General features: G+C 40.2%; 1 protein-coding gene across 1 annotated transcript in view; it reads left to right on the top strand.

Moving 5' to 3' along the window:
• LOC146169242 (uncharacterized) overlaps nucleotides 1-21,310 on the top strand; it is an 81,051-nt gene that overhangs the window by 46,026 nt on the left and 13,715 nt on the right. The window contains exons 63-96 of the mRNA XM_083386329.1: nucleotides 401-596; nucleotides 990-1,115; nucleotides 1,524-1,632; nucleotides 2,104-2,304; nucleotides 2,753-2,898; nucleotides 3,463-3,661; nucleotides 4,266-4,465; nucleotides 4,928-5,129; nucleotides 5,665-5,771; nucleotides 6,033-6,099; nucleotides 6,392-6,566; nucleotides 7,395-7,552; nucleotides 7,786-7,927; nucleotides 8,301-8,464; nucleotides 8,844-9,212; nucleotides 9,938-10,126; nucleotides 10,283-10,383; nucleotides 10,456-10,495; nucleotides 10,567-11,712; nucleotides 12,071-12,178; nucleotides 12,248-12,435; nucleotides 12,951-13,127; nucleotides 13,801-14,001; nucleotides 14,691-14,952; nucleotides 15,186-15,279; nucleotides 15,622-15,749; nucleotides 15,889-15,998; nucleotides 16,196-16,328; nucleotides 17,386-17,631; nucleotides 18,377-18,556; nucleotides 19,037-19,158; nucleotides 20,266-20,482; nucleotides 20,771-20,908; nucleotides 20,997-21,062. Coding sequence (XP_083242455.1) covers nucleotides 401-596; nucleotides 990-1,115; nucleotides 1,524-1,632; nucleotides 2,104-2,304; nucleotides 2,753-2,898; nucleotides 3,463-3,661; nucleotides 4,266-4,465; nucleotides 4,928-5,129; nucleotides 5,665-5,771; nucleotides 6,033-6,099; nucleotides 6,392-6,566; nucleotides 7,395-7,552; nucleotides 7,786-7,927; nucleotides 8,301-8,464; nucleotides 8,844-9,212; nucleotides 9,938-10,126; nucleotides 10,283-10,383; nucleotides 10,456-10,495; nucleotides 10,567-11,712; nucleotides 12,071-12,178; nucleotides 12,248-12,435; nucleotides 12,951-13,127; nucleotides 13,801-14,001; nucleotides 14,691-14,952; nucleotides 15,186-15,279; nucleotides 15,622-15,749; nucleotides 15,889-15,998; nucleotides 16,196-16,328; nucleotides 17,386-17,631; nucleotides 18,377-18,556; nucleotides 19,037-19,158; nucleotides 20,266-20,482; nucleotides 20,771-20,908; nucleotides 20,997-21,062 — 6,407 coding nt within the window. The remainder of the gene's footprint in view (nucleotides 1-400; nucleotides 597-989; nucleotides 1,116-1,523; nucleotides 1,633-2,103; nucleotides 2,305-2,752; nucleotides 2,899-3,462; nucleotides 3,662-4,265; nucleotides 4,466-4,927; nucleotides 5,130-5,664; nucleotides 5,772-6,032; nucleotides 6,100-6,391; nucleotides 6,567-7,394; nucleotides 7,553-7,785; nucleotides 7,928-8,300; nucleotides 8,465-8,843; nucleotides 9,213-9,937; nucleotides 10,127-10,282; nucleotides 10,384-10,455; nucleotides 10,496-10,566; nucleotides 11,713-12,070; nucleotides 12,179-12,247; nucleotides 12,436-12,950; nucleotides 13,128-13,800; nucleotides 14,002-14,690; nucleotides 14,953-15,185; nucleotides 15,280-15,621; nucleotides 15,750-15,888; nucleotides 15,999-16,195; nucleotides 16,329-17,385; nucleotides 17,632-18,376; nucleotides 18,557-19,036; nucleotides 19,159-20,265; nucleotides 20,483-20,770; nucleotides 20,909-20,996; nucleotides 21,063-21,310) is intronic.

The following is a 21,310-nucleotide window of genomic DNA, read 5'->3' as shown; positions in this document are numbered from 1 at the left end:
TAAGTTTTAACTTTACTGTTGGATTGCAACATGAATTATTGAAGCAATTGCCACGAATCTTTAATTTAACCTTGCGCCTTTTACCATTAACTTTAAGAAGTTCTATAACATAAATAATATATTTAATCGGGTTAAAATTGCAATCTCATGAGAATATGTTGACTTGCATGTCTTCTAAATTACCTACCACAGACTAAATTTTTTCAGCCTCGTCTCGCTTGCACTTACGTTCAATCCTAAAAAGGTCAACGGATTTCTGTAATAGTCTTTTCGTAGTCACCTTGTATACAAACAGTAACATTTTTACACTAAAGTGTAAATGTCGTAAATTGCAATAAACACACTAAATTATCCTTCCTTGTTTAAGTACCTACGTTATTGATCGCCTTTGCATTCACAGAGTGTGTGAAGAGCCGTTCATCTTCTACGAATGCATGCCCGGATGCGACCGACAGTGCCCACACATGCAGAGCGACTGCAAGGCCGGGTCTGAATGCACCCCCGGATGCGCCTGTCCCCCCAACACCGTGTTCGACGGCATGTCGTGCGTGCCTCCCAGCAACTGCCCATGTGTTGTCGATGACGTCATGTATGAGGTAGTTATGACAATAATTGCGTAACAAGGAAAATAATAATAGTTAAAAACTGTGGAGTTGTCATATTTAATATACCCAAATTAGTCGAATCAATTGTGCAAGCAAGATAGGCTAGTTGGTTTTCTAGCCTTCGGTTAGTCTGTCGAGGGCGTCTGGCTCGTCTGGTGTGTTATGATACGGAAGTAAGTGCAGTTAATCAAAAATGACTTCATTAGGTATAGATCACAGTTGTTGTACAAGTAGCGCTATAATTGTATAAGCTTGAAAGATCACTATTTGTCTCATGGATTAGTTACGTCTAATTGTTTTCGCATTGTGAATATATGACCCGATTGTTTCGTTTTATGGGCCTTCAGATGTTTTGTTTCTAATACGCATTACACTTCGTATCAGCCGAATGCCGACATTACCAATCCGAACGATCCCTGTATGATGTGCTTCTGTTTGACCGGCAAAATCATGTGCCACACCCCGGATTGTGCCCTGCCAACATGCAACGTGGGAGAGGTCATGAAAACGGTAAGATGATATATATATATAATGTATATATATGTTTGAAAGGATCATTGTTGTGTTTTTGTTTCACACCAATGCTTATATACATTATGCGAGTTTAAAAACACACGTAGAACTTAATTCTACCACAAATCAGTATTTAAGATTTGAGCAGATGCGCGATTTTTGAGTAAAAGCCGTTATAGTTCCGGTTCACGATCCAAAAGAACTACAAAGTTTAAAAAACACCTAAACAACTTATTAAAACACAGAATATTGTAGTTAAGCTGAAAAACTTCAAACACAAAGAAAATAGAAAAAATCCGGTTTAAAGATGATTATAACTGTGTTTTAAGTCTATGGTGATAAGACAGTGTTGCATAAAACATCGGGAAGCCAAACTGGGAGGTTTATTATATTTGTATGCTGCAGTTGGAGGGTGAATGTTGCCCGTCTTGCGTACCAGCGTCAACCACCGAGCCCCCTACAACAACTCCAGAGATGACAACCGAAATGGCCACAACCGAAGAACCAACTCAAGGTATAGTTACATAAACAATAAAAAGAAAAAAGAAACGTAAAAATGTCAAGTTTCAAGAAATCGACATGTATATTGCCTTACAGTCCATTCAAAATTCGCTTAATAACACAAGTTTGCGCCTATTAATTGCTAGTGGTCACCGGTCAATCGCCATTTGTCCCACGTTTATACCTTTATTTTGTCGCAGACCAATGATAACAAAAATGATATACAAAAAACTTAGACTGCTTGTGGTTATTCACTATAAACTTAATCAACAGAAGACCATTTTAAAAGCGCATAATGTTGGGGTTCGGGGTACACAACTGGTAACACATTTACCAGAGGATGGTTGGGGAAATTACGTGCCTCTAAACCTGTTTGCTTTGTCAACAAGAAAATTCCGCCTTAGGTCACATTTTTAGCATTTTACAACTCTCCATTATTTTACGTCTAGACAGCAAACCGTATTGAACCCTGTTTATTACGCAGCTTGCAACCTGACCTGCTACTGCATGTACGGTTGCGACCGCGACGAGTCGAGGTGTCCGATCTTGTCCGACTGTCCGTACAAGTGCTCGTGCAACAAGGGCACGCACAAGGTCATGGGACGGTGCGCCTTCCTCGTCGAGTCCAAGCAATGCCTGCCCGACTGGACCACTGTCGGATATACGGAAGAAACTACCGGTACTAGTGGGATTTTAAACGTTACATAAACGCATTGCAACGAGTAAAACCAAGAATGTGACGAACTGCGTTAAACGAAGTATGCGCTGTTTTACCGTTTCACACGGGCCTATTTCGGAAAGTGGTGTAAACCAATCATATATATATATATGTATGTATATAGTATATCAATTCAGTCTGTCATAGTAATACCTTACCTAGGCCTACGCTTTATTAGGAGTTTGCTTTGAAAGGAATATGCGTTTTCTTTTGACTGCTTTTTATAACAACGATCACTGTTAAAACAATTACTTATTCGAAATTGTCAAAACAAATCGGCGAAAATATGTTCAATTTTTTCCCAATATACATTAATAACTATAACTATACACATTGATAACTATAACTAATCGTTATCCGTTTGATAAATGTTGACCAACTTGATCTTTTATCACAGCTGTGACCAACGGAACAGCGACAACACCGACAAACGGACCAGTAACCACCACAGCTATGGTGACCATCACCATCCCGCCAACGCCGTGCGCCGATGAGTGCAACTGTACCATGGGCTGCCAGGACGCCGGTGACTGTCTTCCAATGTGGGGCTGTAGCGTCGATGTAAGTTATAACATCTGCAACTCGGACAGTGATAAACTACAAGACTTTGTTAACCTTTTCAGTATAACCTCCCGCTTAGCCGTTAAAAACCGACAACACAAGCTATCGCCTTTTCCAGTAGTAAATGTGTTGATTGTAATCTAATTGTTGGGTGCCGACTAATTACGATTAGTTTTATCGAAACAAACGCTGTTCAGTGGCTTGTTAGTTGGCACTGAAATCTCATAAACCTGCAAACGATAGGAAATAGTTTGTTGAGCACCAACTGACACCACTAAGTAATGTGCACACAAAACTTCTTAAATTTCGATTGGTTGTCACAAATTTAATTATCGCATCACATTTGCGCCAAACTGTAGTGACTGATAACTTCTTGGCGCAAAAACGTTTATTTTCACACAGGCTGTCCGCCGACAACCCTGGGATTATCGTTTGGCTTTTAGCCGATTCGCGCCGCAACAACATGTTATATTTTACGCGCGTTTTTAGCGGTGTACAGTAGCGTGGACATTTAGTCGCAAACGCGAAATTTCCCCCCCATTCTTTTACATTTCTATATTGCAGGAATGTTCATGTCCCGACCCAGGCATGGACAGGGCCAACGGCAGATGCGGAGTTTACCCTGATTGCGAGGCACAAACCACCACTGCACCTGCTTCGCAATCCACCACAGGAATGTCGAGCGAACCAGTTGTGACGACCAGTGCTTCCCAACCGAAGACGACCTCGATTGCATCTGTTTCCACAACAACAGCACCTCAAGGTTTGTTGTTGGTTTGACCGAGGTTGTGAGCTCGAACCCCACCACATGCTATTTGTTTTGCTAGCCTGGTATTGCTTGCACTATAATCCTGTCCAGGCCGAGTGATTTCGGTAATTCTTTCTGAAGGCATCCTTTGTACAATATGTGAGACAGTGGTTGATGCTGTAAAGCGTAAACAGCGGTTAGCCAAGGTTTGCAAACATCTGAATATGCATCGGCGGGAACAATAAATTCCATAGATCGGACAGATTTTCTTATATACCTTACTCACTAATACAAATCACAAATGTTTACTACAAACATTACAAATACTTCGTCTACAAATTATATTTACGTTTCCAATATTTTTGGGACACACTTACGTTGTTTAATTATACAAGAAAGTATCTGTTGAATTATTTTTTGGTGAAATGTTTCCAAACCGTAATGTGCACAGCTAGTTTAAAACTGATATTAAATTCAACACAGAGTTTTCAAAAAACAAGCTTTCTGAACGTTTGGGTCGTGAGACTTAAGGCAATTGAATGGTGCTACTTCAAAAAGTGAAATTTCGTGTCCTTGTAGTAAGCCACAGCATTCATTTATTTCTTGTTTTTTTTTGCAGTCTGTACCGGCTCAAAGGTTTTCCACCCTTGTCCTTGCTCCCTGACCTGTACCGACATGGCCAATGACGTTACCTGTCCCGAGCCAGAGGGCCCCGACTGCACCCCTGCGTGCGAGTGTCCCGAAGGCACCATCGAACACAACGGCGAGTGCATTCCGCCAACAAGCTGCCCCTGCTACTACAATGGAAAGTACTACAACGTAAGACATCCGTTTTATGACCTGACCAAACACAAACTTGGCACGGTTTATAGCTTATTTGCTTGATATTTGTCGACGACCAGATGCTGTTAGTTGTCTAGCGACAAGCTTGATAAGTTTGCATCTTGCCTTTTAAGACAGACCAAATTTATTGAAAAAACACTTTATGGAACACAATATTGTAGCTAAACAACAGAGAACGATTAGTTTTATTAATTCGATCGTTTATCAAGGAAACAAGGTACTAATCAAATACGAAGCTATACAAGTAAGGAAATTTACCCCAAAATGTTTCAAGAATAACATCTCGCTTATACAGCAGCGTCGCATTTAACACAGATTAATTAATTATATAGAAGCACAGTAAGGACCATATCACTCGACTACCTATTCAACAATTCGTCTATTATGTTCAAACTAAATCTGGTTGCTTCCTTGTTTAAAACACTCGTGATTTTTTAGTTTGCCGCCAAGATTGCCGACTACAGTGACGTGACGTGTGAGGAGTGCTACTGTACCGACGAGGGTGTGACTTGCGCCAAGCAGTGCGGCGTCTCGCAGAGCGCTTGTGAAGCGGCCGGTGGCACCTTCAGCATGGACATTTCCGGCTGCTGTCACTGCATCAGCCAAACACCCGGAATCACCACTACCAGCGCATCGGAAGGTTTGACTAATTATTGTAAACACTCTAAGACTGCCTTGCTCAGTTGATCGACGATCCCGGGTTGGCCGCGGTCGTGAGTTCGAATCTCATCGCAGGATAGTCTCACATTCTGACCACAAAATATTTAAAAAAAATAAAAACAAAGCCTATATTGTCAGTATGCTGTTGCTCTCAGGCATAATCATTTTTAAAAAGAAGTTTTTTCGGTAGTTATTCGCAAGAAATAAGTACCGGAAACACTTCTTTTCAGTATAAAACTTATATAGTACATCTTATATACTTTTATATCTCAGCAATCAAAAAAACAAAAAAAAGTTTAGTAAAATAATAAAATAAGGGGTATAAAATACGTGTTTTCGTTGCGCTAGCTTCGATATGCTTTCATATGTTATGGATACAAATTAAACTTAAACAATACTATTCCAGTTCAAACAGTTTTCATAAAAATGGCTAATGTATTAGTAAATGATGTGACATTTTTTGCGGTCGGGTTATGACCAGGCTGTATGTATTCACATATTTTCGTATGATGAAGTTACTACCACTCAGCCGTCGTCAGGAACAACCACGTCATCCTCAGTCACATCGTCATCTGCTGCAGTGACGTCATCATCTGCACCTGGTGTCACCACAACCACAATGGTGAGTTACCAACCGTTATGGTTCCGTTATGGTGTTACAGTCTGTAATATGATGCTAAATGTTTTGGTCCTCCTCAACGTTTTTTACAGCACTGAGTATTATAATTAGCTTAATTATTTTAATTTTTAATAACATTTATTGCCGTAAAAACATACATGAATAAAACATTAGGAAAACCCGAAGCTACATGCACATATATTGTAACTACTTGAATGTTTTGTACGTACATGGAATGGTTATTTTAACAATTCTTTGTTTCAGGGCTCGGGTGTAACCACAAAACCTGTCGTTTCAACCACGCGCCTTGCAACAACCACAACCCCAATTGGTAAGTAAGACGGTAAAACTAAACGAGACGAAGAAGGTTGTGGGTTTGTTGAAAACGTTAGAAAGTTTCATCTGGTTAACACATTGACACTCCCATGGAGTGATGGCCTACACCAAAACGAGTGTTAGAAAATGTATAAAGTCAAACTAACTCGGTGAAATAAAACACGTAAGCATCAAAATTTGCTGCTCTTGAAACGCCTATTGTGGCAAGTATATAATTCTACTGCCAGTATCCGCCTATTCTTCCCTGTTCAACTCTCACTAATAGCCCCTTTCATCGTAATTTTCAGTTTGCGTCGCTCCTCTGGAGGCCAATTACTGTGGATGCAACATCACGTGCGGCTCATCGAGCGAGATGTGCAACGAGCAGTGCATGCCAGGTTGTTATTGTCCAGAGGGAACTTTCCAAGACGGACAGAAGTGTATCACCAAGGCCACTTGTCCGTGTGTGGCGGAAGGAATAAGGTAACACTTAAAAAAATAGCCATTTAATATAACAACTTTTCGCTATTTTGATTGGTTTTATTCTTACTCGTGTATTACATGACACGTTGTAATAGACAAAAATCAATTATATCTTTGTAATTTTATTCTTATCCAGATACTTATAGTTGATTAATTATCACAGTGCTTTTCAACCGGGTGTTGTGCACCCCGTCCCCAGGGTGCACCAGAATTGTTAAAGTGTGTGTCACATTGATCGGGTGTGCTGGGGCTGGGGTGTACAAGATACCGCATAACAATAATCATATGATCAGGTATCATAATCAAAAACAGGTATCAATATGTATTTAAGCGTACGTAGCTTGTAAGATACTATATTCTATTTTTGACATAATAACCAAATATTTCTCTTGCAATCGTTATTGTGAGGTACCAACTAGTTCTTCATAACGGTTGATAAATAGTTTTTGTTGCAGCACAACAGGGTGTATGTTTTTATAAGTTCAGGGCATTGCGTGGACAGGGAAATTCTTCAGTAAACGTAAAAGTGTCTTGTTTGAAAAACGGTTGACAAGCACTGGATTATTAGACTAAGTCTTTAGTTATCCTTGTCAAGTCCCAGTATTGTTCGATTTCAAGAAGTTCTTTGCAGAACAGTTCTAGAAGTTTGCGAATTATGAATTTTTTTGCACAAAATTTTGTGAAATTTCCCAAAAATCACTTAATATAATCAGTGACATAAAATATTTATCTATGTTTTAATATTCCGGTCATTTTCCATGAACAAGTACTGCATTAACAGTCACTTTAGTTAATTAGTGGTTGTGAGACAATCTTTGTACAACATAGATACCCGAGCGGAGGTGTGTGGAGCCCCAACAACTGTACCACGTGTAAGTGCGTCGATGGCAGTGCTCAATGCGAGGAAGAATGCAAGGTCACCTGCGCCGTGGGGGATACGCTCGTCTTCAAACCACGTGACGGAGGCTGCTGCTACTGCAGACAAGGTCAGTTAAAGGTTAAGCGGGTGCATCAGTTCCAAGCATACGGGCTTATAAATCAATAAAGCATTGTTTCTAGTTTATATTGCGTAGTCAACATGAGATACATAATTTATGTAACATTTCTAATTGCTAAAAGTTGACTCAATCTTATATATATACCGTTATACATTATAACATACTAATACAGTTATATAGGATTTGAATAATGATTTTAAACAAATAAAGATGTATACCAGGTGAGGCCACAACCACCACGTCAACGGAGTCCACCACCAGCGGCGCTGTCGCCACATCGTCGGCTCCAGTCACTACCAAGGGACCTAATGACGAAACAACGACCACTAATGCTCCTTGCATGGGATGCGAAGCGTTCGGAATGTGATTAAGTGTTTGTTTTTATGTAACATAAATTCGTAAAACCTAATCACGGATTTTGATTAGTAAAGCATGTTTTTGTTTCAAACGCTATTTGTAGAATTTTAAATCAAAATAAAATAAAGTGCGAAAGTATGAAAACTTCATATAATTATGTCATGTCATTGACTTAAAAGTAAACTTTTAAACTATTAAAATTGGTTAACTCGCCCGATTATGAGTCACAATTTAATTTAAAAAATAGCACAAACGCAATATGCAGCAATAAAAACTTAAGTCAAGTCAAGTCATTTGAAAACAGTGACTTAAGTCATAACAACACTGCCTATGTATTGTGTGTATAGATTACAATACGGTCGCATTTCCATGGTTACAGGTGCATGGAAATCGGAGCCGTTTGGGAACCGAGCCCATGCGAGACTTGCACTTGCAAGAACGAACTGGGAAGCGTGGATTGCGTGCAACAACAGTGCGCAGCTGAGGCTTGCGAAGACGGATTCCACCTTGTCTACGAGGAGGGAAAATGCTGTCCAGTATGTGGTAAGTAGTGGCAGTGAGCCAGGGTGTTGCAAAGGGCCCAGTTTCTTATCTCGGCAACAACAAAGGTGTATTTTTGGGTTATGAATCGTCATTTTAAAAAAGTTTGTCGAACACAGCATTGTGGCGATTTAACTAAATCCATTGTAATTTTAGTTACAAAAGATATCGCGCTATTATTTGAACTGATTTTTGCGATGTTCGTGTATTTTCGGAAAACAATACTTCAAAAAACTGTAGTAAAGTTCAAAATCGAAATCAAAGCGAAAATCGTAAGCAATTGAATTTTGTGATGACAGCGACCATAGCAAAGATTTACAGTTTAAATTCAACAACAAAACCAATGGTAAAACAGTCAAACTTCAATTTAAATCTACTGCAGACAAACACTGTCCCGGCGAGTTCCAGTGCAACGAGACCTCTTGCATTCCGCTTAAATGGCTTTGCGATGGAAACATTGACTGCGTAAACGGACGCGACGAGTACGACTGCCCGGAGACTACTACCACAACCAGCGGACCAGTCACTGTGTCGACCACCACGCCAGGAATGGTGTCTACAACTCCAGGAATGGTGTCTACAACTTCAGGAATGGTGTCTACAACGCTAGGAATGGTGTCTACAACTTCAGGAATGGTGTCTACAACTTCAGGAATGGTGTCTACAACGCCAGGATTGGTGACTACGACCACCAGCATTGGCGGCGTCGAAACCACGACCACACTTCCCCCAGTCACAACGCCACCTCCAGGTTAGCAGTTGGAAAAAAAGTCGTGCGCTTACAAAAATATTAATTTCATTTTCATAAAGCTGCTTTGATTAACTTTTTCGAATTTAAGTCAAGTTAAACGATAAAGGATACCACGTTAGACTTCTCCCCCAATAGGCGAAATACCGTTTTAATATATCGTCACGCTCATAACCAAATTGCCTAAGTCATTTTTTATGATTTTCAGAGTTTTTGCCTCAGTCAATCCTTGTTGCTTTCCCATCCATAGAAAAAGTGCCTAAGCCATTTTTTTGCACAAAGGAGTGGGAAATGACCTAAAAATGACCCAAGCACTTTTTCTGTTGATGGTGATGGTAACAAGGAGTGACTGAATCAAAAACTTTGAAAATCAATAAAATATGACTTGGGCAATTTCGTTATGAACGTGACGATATTGAACTTCTGTATTTAATTTTAGTATAGTCTATGCAGTCTAACACCAAAGCCAAGAAGAATGCAGTGGCAATTTGTAACCCAACCTTGCGACTTGAAACACTTGTAACGACATTTATATGACATATTTCCGAATAAACCGGGTCTGCCGAAATTAATTGACTGCTTTGTGATGCGATTTATTCTATGTCATGATTACACTAAATAACTATCGATTCGAGTCCCACACTATTACCGCCGTAAACGGACAAAAGCTAATAGAACTCCAATATTAAAATGTTCGCCCTTCTTACCAAACATTTCCGTCTTTGCAGCGTGCACTCCGCCTATGATCCAAACCAACTGCACCTCTTGTCGCACTCGAGTGTGCCACTCGTTGGGTGCTGGATGCTACTCGAACGAAGTGACGAGCGAACAGGTGTGCTGCGAATGCGGCGAGAACACCTTCTTCGATGGAGCAACTTGCGTGGAAGCCTCCGAGTGTTCGTGTCTGGACAACAACGGTAAGAAAATACGTGGTTTAAAGTTAGCGGCAAATGAGTTTCTTTGGTTAACAGATTAGGGTTTAAATCAAAGTCGAATCTTTTGACGATTTTATAAAATATCCTTGACGATTTCATAAAATAGCATAAATCGTTTGTTTACAATCCGCGTCGCAGGTGGTATCCACATGACTGACGAACGATGGAGCCCCGACGAATGCACCGAGTGCATTTGCTTCAACAACAAGCCTCGATGCGCGATATTGGCAGTTTGTAAGGTTAGTCAATTTTCTGATTGCAAGCATGTCAGTTATTACTTTTTTTATATTTTTCTTTTATTTTATAAACAGGAAGTTCCAACGACAACGGTTTCAACTACAACACCAACAGGTAATTACGATCGACATTATGCATTCCTTAATCCTTACTATATAGCTTTTTAATACAACGTATTGCCACAGGCAAAGTATCCACTACAACAACCAGAGCTCACGAGACAACCACCACCATTGGAAGAACAACCAGCATGCCAGGACACGAAACAACAACCACTGTTGGCGGACCTGTTTCAACAACCAGTATGCCAGGACATGAAACTACTACCACTGTTGGCGGACCAGTTTCAACAACCAGCATGCCAGGACACGAATCTACAACCACTGTTGGCGGACCAGTTTCAACAACCAGCATGCCAGGACATGAAACTACCACCACTGTTGGCGGACCAGTTTCAACAACCAGCATGCCAGGACATGAAACAACCACCACTGTCGGCGGACCAGTTTCAACAACAAGCATGCCAGGACATGATACAACCACCACTGTTGGCGGACCAGTTTCAACAACCAGCATGCCAGGACATGAAACTACCACCACTGTTGGCGGACCAGTTTCAACAACCAGCATGCCAGGACATGAAACAACCACCACTGTCGGCGGACCAGTTTCAACAACAAGCATGCCAGGACATGATACAACCACCACTGTTGGCGGACCAGTTTCAACAACCAGCATTCCAGGACATGAAACAACCACCACTGTTGGCGGACCAGTTTCAACAACCAGCGTGCCAGGACATGAAACAACAACCACTGTTGGCGGACCAGTTTCTTCAACAACCAGCATGCCGGGACATGAAACAACAACCACTGTTGGCGGACCAGTTTCAACAACCAGCATGCCAGGACATGAAACAACAACCACTGTTGGCGGACCAGTTTCTTCAACCAGCATGCCAGGACATGAAACAACAACCACTGTTGGCGGACCAGTTTCAACAACCAGCATGGCCGGGCATGAAACAACAACCACTGTTGGCGGACCAGTTTCAACGACCAGCATGCCAGGACATGAAACAACAACCACTATTGGTGAACCAGTTTCAACAACTAGCATGCCGGGACACGAAACAACAACCACTGTTGGCGGACCAGTTTCAACAACCAGCATGCCAGGACATGAAACAACAACCACTGTTGGTGGACCAGTTTCAACAACCAGCATGGCCGGGCACGATACAACAACAACAAAGATTACCATAACTAGAACAACGACCGCGAAATACAATCCGAAGACTACTGTTGGAACAACTACTACATCCGTACCAGGTAATTCAACAGACATACCTAAACCCGCCTGGGGTTCTGAAAACGACATTGTCTATACAAAATCCCCTAAGCTCAAATTTTGGATTTTTTTATTTTATTTTATTTTTTTGTGCTTAAAATAGTTTTTATCTATTTTTTTGCATTAAAATAGTTTAAATCCGTGTTAGGTGCGTTACAAACAAAATCAACGAATTTGTAAGTTTTACATATAACTCACAAAATTTGTATTTTTGCGTTACTTCCGAAAATACTTTATAACTTTTCTGTAGGTTGGCTTGCCTAAGTTAAATCGGTAACGTATATGAGGATGTTCTACCCTTCATCATTAATTTTCATTAACGTTCGTGTATTTATGTAGAAGTTACAAGCAGTTCCAGTGCCTCCTTGACGACAACGGTTTCCGGCGTTACAACCATAAAAACGACAGAAATCACCACGCCTACCGGTGTAGAAACTACAACAGAGCGTAAGTGTAAAACAAATAAAAATACTTTGTACTTAGACTTTATTTGTGGTTAACGTTACTTTACTTCAGTGGTATGTACCGAGCCGTTTGTCCCGACTGCATGCGGATGTTCGAAAACGTGCCAGAACCCTTCAGAGTGCGTTGATGATTGCGAGAAAGCTTGCGTCTGCCCCGAAGGCCAGGTAATGAACAATGGCACCTGCATCATGCCCGAAGAGTGCCCGTGCTATAGAGAAGAAGACGGCAAGTTTTATCAGGTAAATATATTTAATTTATTTTTCTCGTTTTGTAATAGCAATTAAAATAACTTGATGTATTAATTATTAAAATTTTCGTCTTGTATAACCACATAGGATTACCAAATGTTAGATTAAAGTCGCTCTTATCGTGTAAACAAAGTTATAAAACGACGTTCTGATAGCAGCAAATACTAGACGAACTCTTAGGGGTTATTATTTAAAACAAGATTACCTAAAGCAACTTGTATAGTATTAAGAAAAAATGGCTATGACTTTTATATTTCTAAAAAATATTTACAATATGTATCTCATTTTTGGAAGAGTACGCGAGAATGAGTTTGCGTCAAAGTCTTGCAGTGTCGATGTTTGTCAAAAGTGTTACGCAGTGTTTAGATTATTTTGCCGTTTAATGTGCATCAGTTCTGGTGTTTCAAGACTTTGGTCATAAGTTTCTGATGTTTTCAAGACTCTGCATTAGTTCTGGTGTGTCCATTCCATATCAGCTAATAATTGTCATAAAACACTGTCCACAGTTTGGCGACAAGGTCGAAGAGGGCACATGCACCACTTGTATGTGTACCGACGAGGGCTTCGTGTGCGCCAGGTCGTGTAATTTGCAGTGCACAGACAGCCAAGAACTTGTGAATGAACCTGGACAGTGCTGTTATTGCGCCGAGAGGCAATGCGTACACAACGGAACTCGCTACGAGGTGAGTGTGGAAATTTTACCATTTAAGTTGTTACGCCCATCAAGATTTAATCAGTCGACCTGTTTGCTGTTACCTATAAAAATAGAAAACTTTTTGGTTTCGAAAAAAGGCGACGACATTTCCTTTCGATCGACCAAAGTATTAATATTTTTTCTTCGATCACTGAGTAGTTTATGAAAAAAATGTAAATTGCTAAGTTTGAAATGTTTCATCACAACCATTTACCGTGTAATCGACGAGTCATTGAACCGCCTTGGTTAGTTGGTCGTGGTAACAAAAATCATTCACAGCAGGGGCGGATTCAAGTGGTGGGGGGCACGAGACCATGCACCCCAAAAACTATATTTTTTACTAAATTTAACTATCTAAAGCAATTTTGTTTTTGATTTTACGATTTTATATAACATGTTGCCCATGTTAATGGTAACCTCTCAATCAAAACGTACCGTGTTCGGTTTTGACGTTTACATACATTTTAATCTCATAAGATTGTTTTGATTGTGACTTCACAGTATGACACACCTTGTGACGTCATAACTATACATTTTTCATGCCCCAAAAACAAAATTCGAGGATCGGCCCCTGATCCACAGTAAACGGCATCGCAAATATCCGCAACCGCTTCAGCTTAACTTGCCCAACCGAGCCTTATACAAGTAACTCGTGTGTGTAGATGGACGCGGTGTGGACTACTGGCGAATGCACGATGTGCAAATGTAACCCAGACGGCGAGGCGAGCTGTGGCGAACACTGCAGTCTGCAATGCGAGACGGGATTTGAGCTGGTCAACCACGTCGCCGACGATGGAGTGTGCTGCAGCTGCAGACCTACAACTACTGGCGTGTGCGAACAACCGGCCGGCGTATACCATGCGGTATGTTAAAAGTTTGAAACAGCTTCATATTTGCAACTAGGGCCACCACTGGGGATCGGGTTAGCGATGATACGGGTTAGCGATGCTACGATGACAGTCCAGACGTGAAAGAAAAGTGTTTTCTTTAAGATTTCGGCATTATTATTATTATTATTATTATTTTCTTTTCACGTTTTGCCACTGTTATCGAACACCATGTGTGTTCCTTCGAGAGTCATTTAACATTTGTTTCCTAAGGCCCCCATGAGACCAAAGCATATATTTGACTGTTCATACTGCCATGAACTGGGTTTGTATAATTACGCAGAAAACCAAAACTTATCTCTTTTTGATCAAACTCACAACTGATTTCCCTTTCGGGGACATTATATTCTTTTTACCTGTTAAACTATTGCTGGTAATAGGTTACTTCCTATGCAACATCACTCAGTTCCACAAAAATGTTTCTCGACACGCATTTTGTTTTCTTCGTAGTTAATTCGGCTTTATTTTATTTGGCTAACAATATATATTGTAACAATTGGTTTACAGAATTTCGTGATTAAACCACACGATTAGTGTTTTCCGTTTTGGCTGTACTTCAAATTAAAACGTTTTGGACTGTACTTTAAATTAAAAGGTCTGAAACGTAAAGCTTATATTTTTTTGAGATACTTGTTTTTGCTTGAAACACTTGCCTCAAAACACAGGTCGGAGTTACCTGGTCGACTGGCGTCTGTTCCAGCTGCACGTGTACACAAGCGGGCAACCTGGCTTGTACGGTCATGGTGTGCGCTCAATGTCCCAGCGGCACCATGGCGGTCAGTGTAGACGGCCGATGCTGTCCCGATTGCGAGGAGATACTTAGCCCGACCACCGTCCCGGCCACCACAACTGGTCTGGTGACCGGCACCAGCGGTGTGGTCACAACCACCGTTCCATCTGGTGTGACCACTACTAGCTCAGGAGCAGGTAACTTGCAGTTTACAAGGAGATAGTTTGCAACATTGCCTGTTGTTACACTTAAAAAACTGCGATTTTCGATTTTAATAAAAGCGATTTTAATAAAAAAAATGCTTTACTTTTCATGCAATAAGGTCACATTGTTTCTTTCGTTTTTATGTTCTTTTTTGTTTTTATATCGTATATTTAGTAGCAGTAGAAGTATTGGCAATTTTTTGTCAACCGTTATTATATCGACGCAGGAGTCACAACCAGTGCACCAACTACCACAATGGAACCATGCGGAACCAATATGGTCAGATGTGACGGGACCAGATGCATTCCCATTAAATGGCAGTAAGTTTCCTGCGTTTTTCGGCCTGTTTAAACACCTTGGAAATTGTATTTATAAAGATAAATGCTTCAAACAAAATGCTACTGAAATAAAATAAAATGCGATAATGTTTATAGTTATACAAAATAACTCTGAACTTCTTTGTAATCTACATGCACAAATAAAAAGTGTTTCGTGAATCTTTATATCTCCCCTTTGTCTTTAACTTAGTAAACATACTAAGTCTAGGTTGTTCTTTTTGAAAGTGATTCATACCTAAATTGTTTGAAAACATCACGTTCAAAACTGAGTACAATACCATACCGAATTGATGTAGCTATTATCAAGTGTAAATTTAACTTTAGATGCGATGGCAAAAAAGATTGTCAAGATGGCACAGATGAGTACGACTGCCCAGAGACTACGACCACTCCACCAATGACAAGCACTCCTATGCAAGGATGCGTATACAACGGAAAGATCTACGAATTAGGTGATTGCTTGCAATAGCTTAAATACTGCGTATTAATCATTATGGAGTACAATATAATGTTATAGCATTAATATCGTACATACCACTATTAAGTAGAGAGCTGTACACAAAGTATGTCACCATTGTAATTTCGTTTCAGGGGCCGTTATTGAAAGCGGACAGTCGCTCGGCCACTGTTACATCCTTTATTGTGACCACAGCGGACAAGTGATAGCTGGCGATGACTTCAACTGTGGAGAAACCACGACGGTAAAATACCTTTTCCTTTTTCGATATACTTTACTAATGAAACGTCTGCATACTTTACTAATGAAACGTCTACACAAAGACGGTGTTTTCGGAGTTTCCATAATTATTTCAGTAACCACCTCTCATGGCTTTCATTTAATGCTCAAGTTGATTGTTTTCGAAAATCAAACCGCTATAAATCTATTTTTGTTTATTAGACCCCAGAGATGACCACGACCCCAGCATGTGCTTTCTACTGTGGCAACGGGGAGTGTTTACCCGATTCCAGTATGGTTTGTGATGGCAAGGTCCATTGCAGCAACGGACGAGACGAATCTCAATGCGTCCCTGGTGAGGGCTTAAGCAGTTCATGTTCACTTTTTGTATTTGTTGTGGAAATTATATTATGTTTTGCGATTAGGATTGTTTTTGTTTTATGACATTTTCACAGGATACCACTTTCTGTAATAATTACGTCTCAAGTGTATATCCTATAAACAAATCTGGGAGTTGCGCTGCAATGTGAAAATAGGCACTATACGTTGCAAATGGTTTCTTATGTCATCATATATAAAATAATGAGGTGAGAAAAACACTGTTTTATATAAAACTGGAGACAGTGGTGTTACAAAAATTGCTAAATCAATTTTAAAATATACATTATGATATAACGTAAGTGTTGACAACTAACTAGGCTTAACAATGCGAACAACCTATAAGTACACTGTTGCTTTGCCGGAAGAACAATTTAACAATTGAAACTATATATTATGCAAAATAATTCAATAGTAGAACTTCTCGACTCTTTTAAGAACATTCAATTCAGATACACATCAAAATAAGGCATGTTTTCAGAGCTACACTTAAAATAGATAAGCAAACGTGTCTTTGCTACTTACTTTGTTGACCTATAAAGAAAAGGATAGTTACTGTACATAAACGTCATGCATTTTATCGCTATTCAACAATAAATGTACTACTTTATCTTAAAATCCTGTAATCCCTTTCAATAGGATACCATGGCCCCTTAGGGTTGAGAAGTCTTGTTCTAAAAATCCAATATCTAAAATGTTCGATTTCGATGCGGTCGAATGTGCAACAAACGCTTCTAAATATTTGCAATCATTGTATTGTCACCCTATTCCTGGGGTCATTAAACTACGTCCAGATCCGGCCCACAGAGTAAATTGTACTGCCCCGCGGCTTTTTTCCTTAATCAGTACAAAGTACAGTTGTTATCGAATGCAATTTCAAATTAAATTTTGATTACATAAACAAAACGACAATTTATAAAAGCCACAACAGCTTTTGCTGCCAAGTTAATAATGCTTTCTTCGTTTAACAATACATCAACTTAATAAAGTTCGACACAAAATTTCTATCCGGCCCTTGAACGCCAATCTTACAGTTATCCGGTCCTTTATGAAAAGAACAATTGATGACCCCGTGTCCTATTCTATAGAGTGCGCCTGCGTGTGCGACAGTGACTGCGACGGCCAGCCTAAGGCCGAGTGCGACAACGTGGCCAAGTGTGCCGAGGAGCGCCAGTGCTCTTGCCCGGCCGGAACCGTATGGAACACAGGGCTTCTGCTGTGCGTGAAGACCATCGCTGACTTCTGCCCTTGCGAGATGGACGGAAAGAAGATGGGATCAAGTTAGTTGTGCTTGAACTGCTGTTATTACGATCTTGCGTTTTTGAAAAAAAACTGTATATAATTTTGTGTCCACAATGGAGATATACCAGTATTTAGAAAACGTTTACCGATAATATTGACCGACATTTCACACCCACCGACATATCGACATCGGTAAACTTGGGCCAATACTTTGGCGATATTTTACTATGAAATTATTCCACAACGTTTCCTTTAACAAGTTACCTATAATTATTGAGATTTCTTATTTGTAGTTTGCTTTCACTTTATAGCAGAACGACTAAAGATTGTTTGGTTTATTGCGTTCAACTGAATGTAATTTGAATTATATGCTCATTTGATTAAAGTTATTAAGTGTATGTCAAGTAAATAAAAACGTCTATCGTTATTGGTTGGTAAATACAAAAAAGTCTTATTGTCGGTATATCGCTCAAAAAACAGTTATATTGGTCGATCTCTGGTTTTCGGGGTTTGTAGAAATCTTTCAGTAACCAATTCTCTCAGTTTTCGTTTAATTCTCAAGTTGATCGTTTTCATAAAACAAACAAATCGAACTTCATTTCTCTGTGACACGTTTCTTGTTCGGTCTAAACGCAACTTTGCAGGTTAAATGGTGACAAACAACTAAATTTATATTGACCAAACGCCCGTATGTGAAACCTTCGACAGCGTGTTCTCTCTCAACTTCGGTTTACAAACCTTCGCCCTTGTAAGATCTAACTTGCCTCCTCTTCGCCATGCTAGGCTGGTCGATGGTGCCTAACTGGATGACACAAACCATGTACATGCCGGGCGAGGTGTGGACCAACGGAGTGGACGACAAGCTTCCCGAGTACAGCAACGAGCAAGGCGAGACGGCGAGCATCGACGGCAGTTTGGCGGTCGACGAGAACTCTCAAACCTACTGGGATGTCAACCCGTCAGGTTGGTGAACTCGGGCCGCCGCATTTCCTACTCAGCTGGTTTGACGGCCTTCTAAATCTGTAAATCACTTTGTGTTGATTAGAAGTTGGTATTTGGTTGAGACACCTGTTGTGATAAAAAAATATGTTTCACATTGTACTGATTGGTAGAAATTTAAGCTTTTTTATTCAATTGCAATATTTTAACGCACTGTATAATATATATAACAGGTTACTGATAGAAGCTTCCTTGTGTTATATTTCAAAGTCGTTATTTTCTAACTTGACAAACAAACTTACCCAATGGTGGTTGCAATAAAAATGAATAAAATAAAGACAGCCACAACGTAATAGCATACAAATTTTACAGCCAGCATAAATGTATACAGCAAGTATAAGAAAAAAATACGATTTCGTCGGCTATATAGCATAGTAGAATACATAGGTTTTGTGTAAAAAACATATCAATCTAACACGGTATTTGACTTATTTTTATCACCAGGCGATGTGTTCAATCGCGACATGGAATTCGACCTTGGATACTTGTACCACGTGATACGTCTGCGCGTCGACTGCCGCCTCAGTGATACGATGGAAGACATTGAAGTGGCGGCCACCATGATTGTAAGTACAACGAAGCGTCGAAGCGTATTGGCCATTTATAAAAACATACACCATATGTTTGGTAAAACTATAGAGTAAAGTGAATAACACTATAGAGCAGTGGTTCTCAACCTTTTTTACCTTACGGACCGGTAAAATTTCAAAACAAATTTTGCGGACCGGTGGACCTTCAAAAATCAAAATCAACGAAAAATGCAAATATGACAAAAGTATGCAACTTAAAAGCAAAGAGCGGAAACTTAAATTCATTGAGCAATTTGCTGCTGTTTTTTTATATCATACGTGTTATACGTGGTTCTATTAAAGTTTTTCATATACAACTGGTCCTAAAGTTTACGACTTGAACTATCAGTAGCCTAATTTTAAACAGTTGGGTACAACACTTGCACCATTGTGACGTACGATAAAGTCCAAAGTAGACCATTAACTCTATGTTACGTCACAATGTTGCAAATTAAGCTGGCGAAGTTCTAAATTTGGTGGACAAGCAATCAGCATCTTGCATTTTGTAGTTGAGATTTAAGATTGTAATATATTTGGCGGACCGGCAGGAAAGTTGACGCGGACCGGCACCGGTCCGCGGACCGGCGGTTGAGAACCACTGCTATAGAGTCATCTTAAAAAACTTCGCTGCCGGTTGGTATGACATGAGTTTAGTTTATTTGATAGGTTGTTGTACATCTGCAACACATCAGTACCATCCAGCAAATTTATGACAGAAATATGTTGGAAAGTTGAAATGACTGCATCCTTGCACATTTTAATCTTACCGTATTCAATGAAATGTATTCTCCGTCACTCAATTATGACTTTACCTTTGGGTTATTCACTTATCCATTTTTGCTCCGCTGTAATGTGTGCCGATGCCAGAAATCACTCGGTCGCACATATTTCGTACGAGAGATAACCGAAAGACCAACAAGCTATAATATAAAGGCTGAAGCTCCTTACTGCTTGAAGCACAAACACAAAGTGATGGAAAAACTAAGATTAAAGTCACATGAGCCCAACACATAAATTAAAGCGCATGAGAGATAGGAAAGTTAACTTAACATGTGGTATTGCCAAACACGATGCTCATCGATCTCCATTCGTGTCCGATTTCAGGCGCTTGAAGAGCAGCGCTACGGCGCCTTTAAGTGGGTGGAAGTAGCGACCATCGGATGCAAGGCGGGAAGCGAGTTTGTCACCGAGGTGTCGGAGCCCTTCCAGAGCTCGGCGCGCATTTTCCGTCTTCACGTGTACGGGACGCAGATCCCCAAGGACGGATCGCCCGTCCAGAGGAGGAAGCCGGAGATCAGCGAGATCTCGTTCCTCATCGACGGTCAGCTACACTTTGCATTTTTATGTTGCAGCTATAATAGATTTGAATTGGTATATAGTAGAGCTTTCAAACTGGTGTATAGTAGAGCTTTTCAAACACAATTTGTGTGAATTTATCGCGACACATAAAACTTGCGCGACCCCTAATTTGGCAGCAATGGCCTAATTTACCGCAAATTAAAAAAGGGTGGTATTTTGTTTGACATTAGTTGCGTGTTATGTACAAGGGCATTTGTAAATTATATTGTACTTTATATAAATGCCTGAAAACCTGTAATTCAATTTTTAGAGCCCACAACATGGCCAGAGGGCGACTGCTACTCTTGCAATTGCACTCCGAGCGGCGAGCAAGTGTGCTCTGTGACGTGCAACCTCACACCCGAGATTTGCCAACAGGAAGGAAAGGTGCTCAGAAGAGGGAATGATGGTAAATACGCTAAAGCGGCAGTTATACCTTGACAGTGTATTTTTTCGTATCTTTGTATTACAATTTTCAAACGCGTATTTTTTTACAGACCAATGCTGCGCCTGCGTTGCGACCCAAGCGACGACCACTGCTACGTACACTGCCACAAGCAAAGGTACATTCTCTCTGAAAAGTGGAAAGTTATATCTTAAAACATAAATTTATCTATCAATTTAGCCTAGTCCCCGTTGCAAGTTATCTAAGCAACGAGCACGTTTCAAATGTCCCAGACCAACCCTAAACATATAAATCACAAATCACCTCCTTAAAATAATTCTGAAGAAATGCCCCCTAATGGAACCAATTGGGAAAACCGGAGTCAAATTTGGAAACCAGAGTCGAGTCTATTTTATTGTGTTTGCC

Source organism: Ascidiella aspersa, chromosome 1 (genome assembly GCF_963924565.1).
Source record: "Ascidiella aspersa chromosome 1, kaAscAspe10.2, whole genome shotgun sequence".
Lineage (NCBI taxonomy): Eukaryota > Metazoa > Chordata > Ascidiacea > Phlebobranchia > Ascidiidae > Ascidiella > Ascidiella aspersa.
This window is presented reverse-complemented; position numbering and strand designations above follow the sequence as displayed.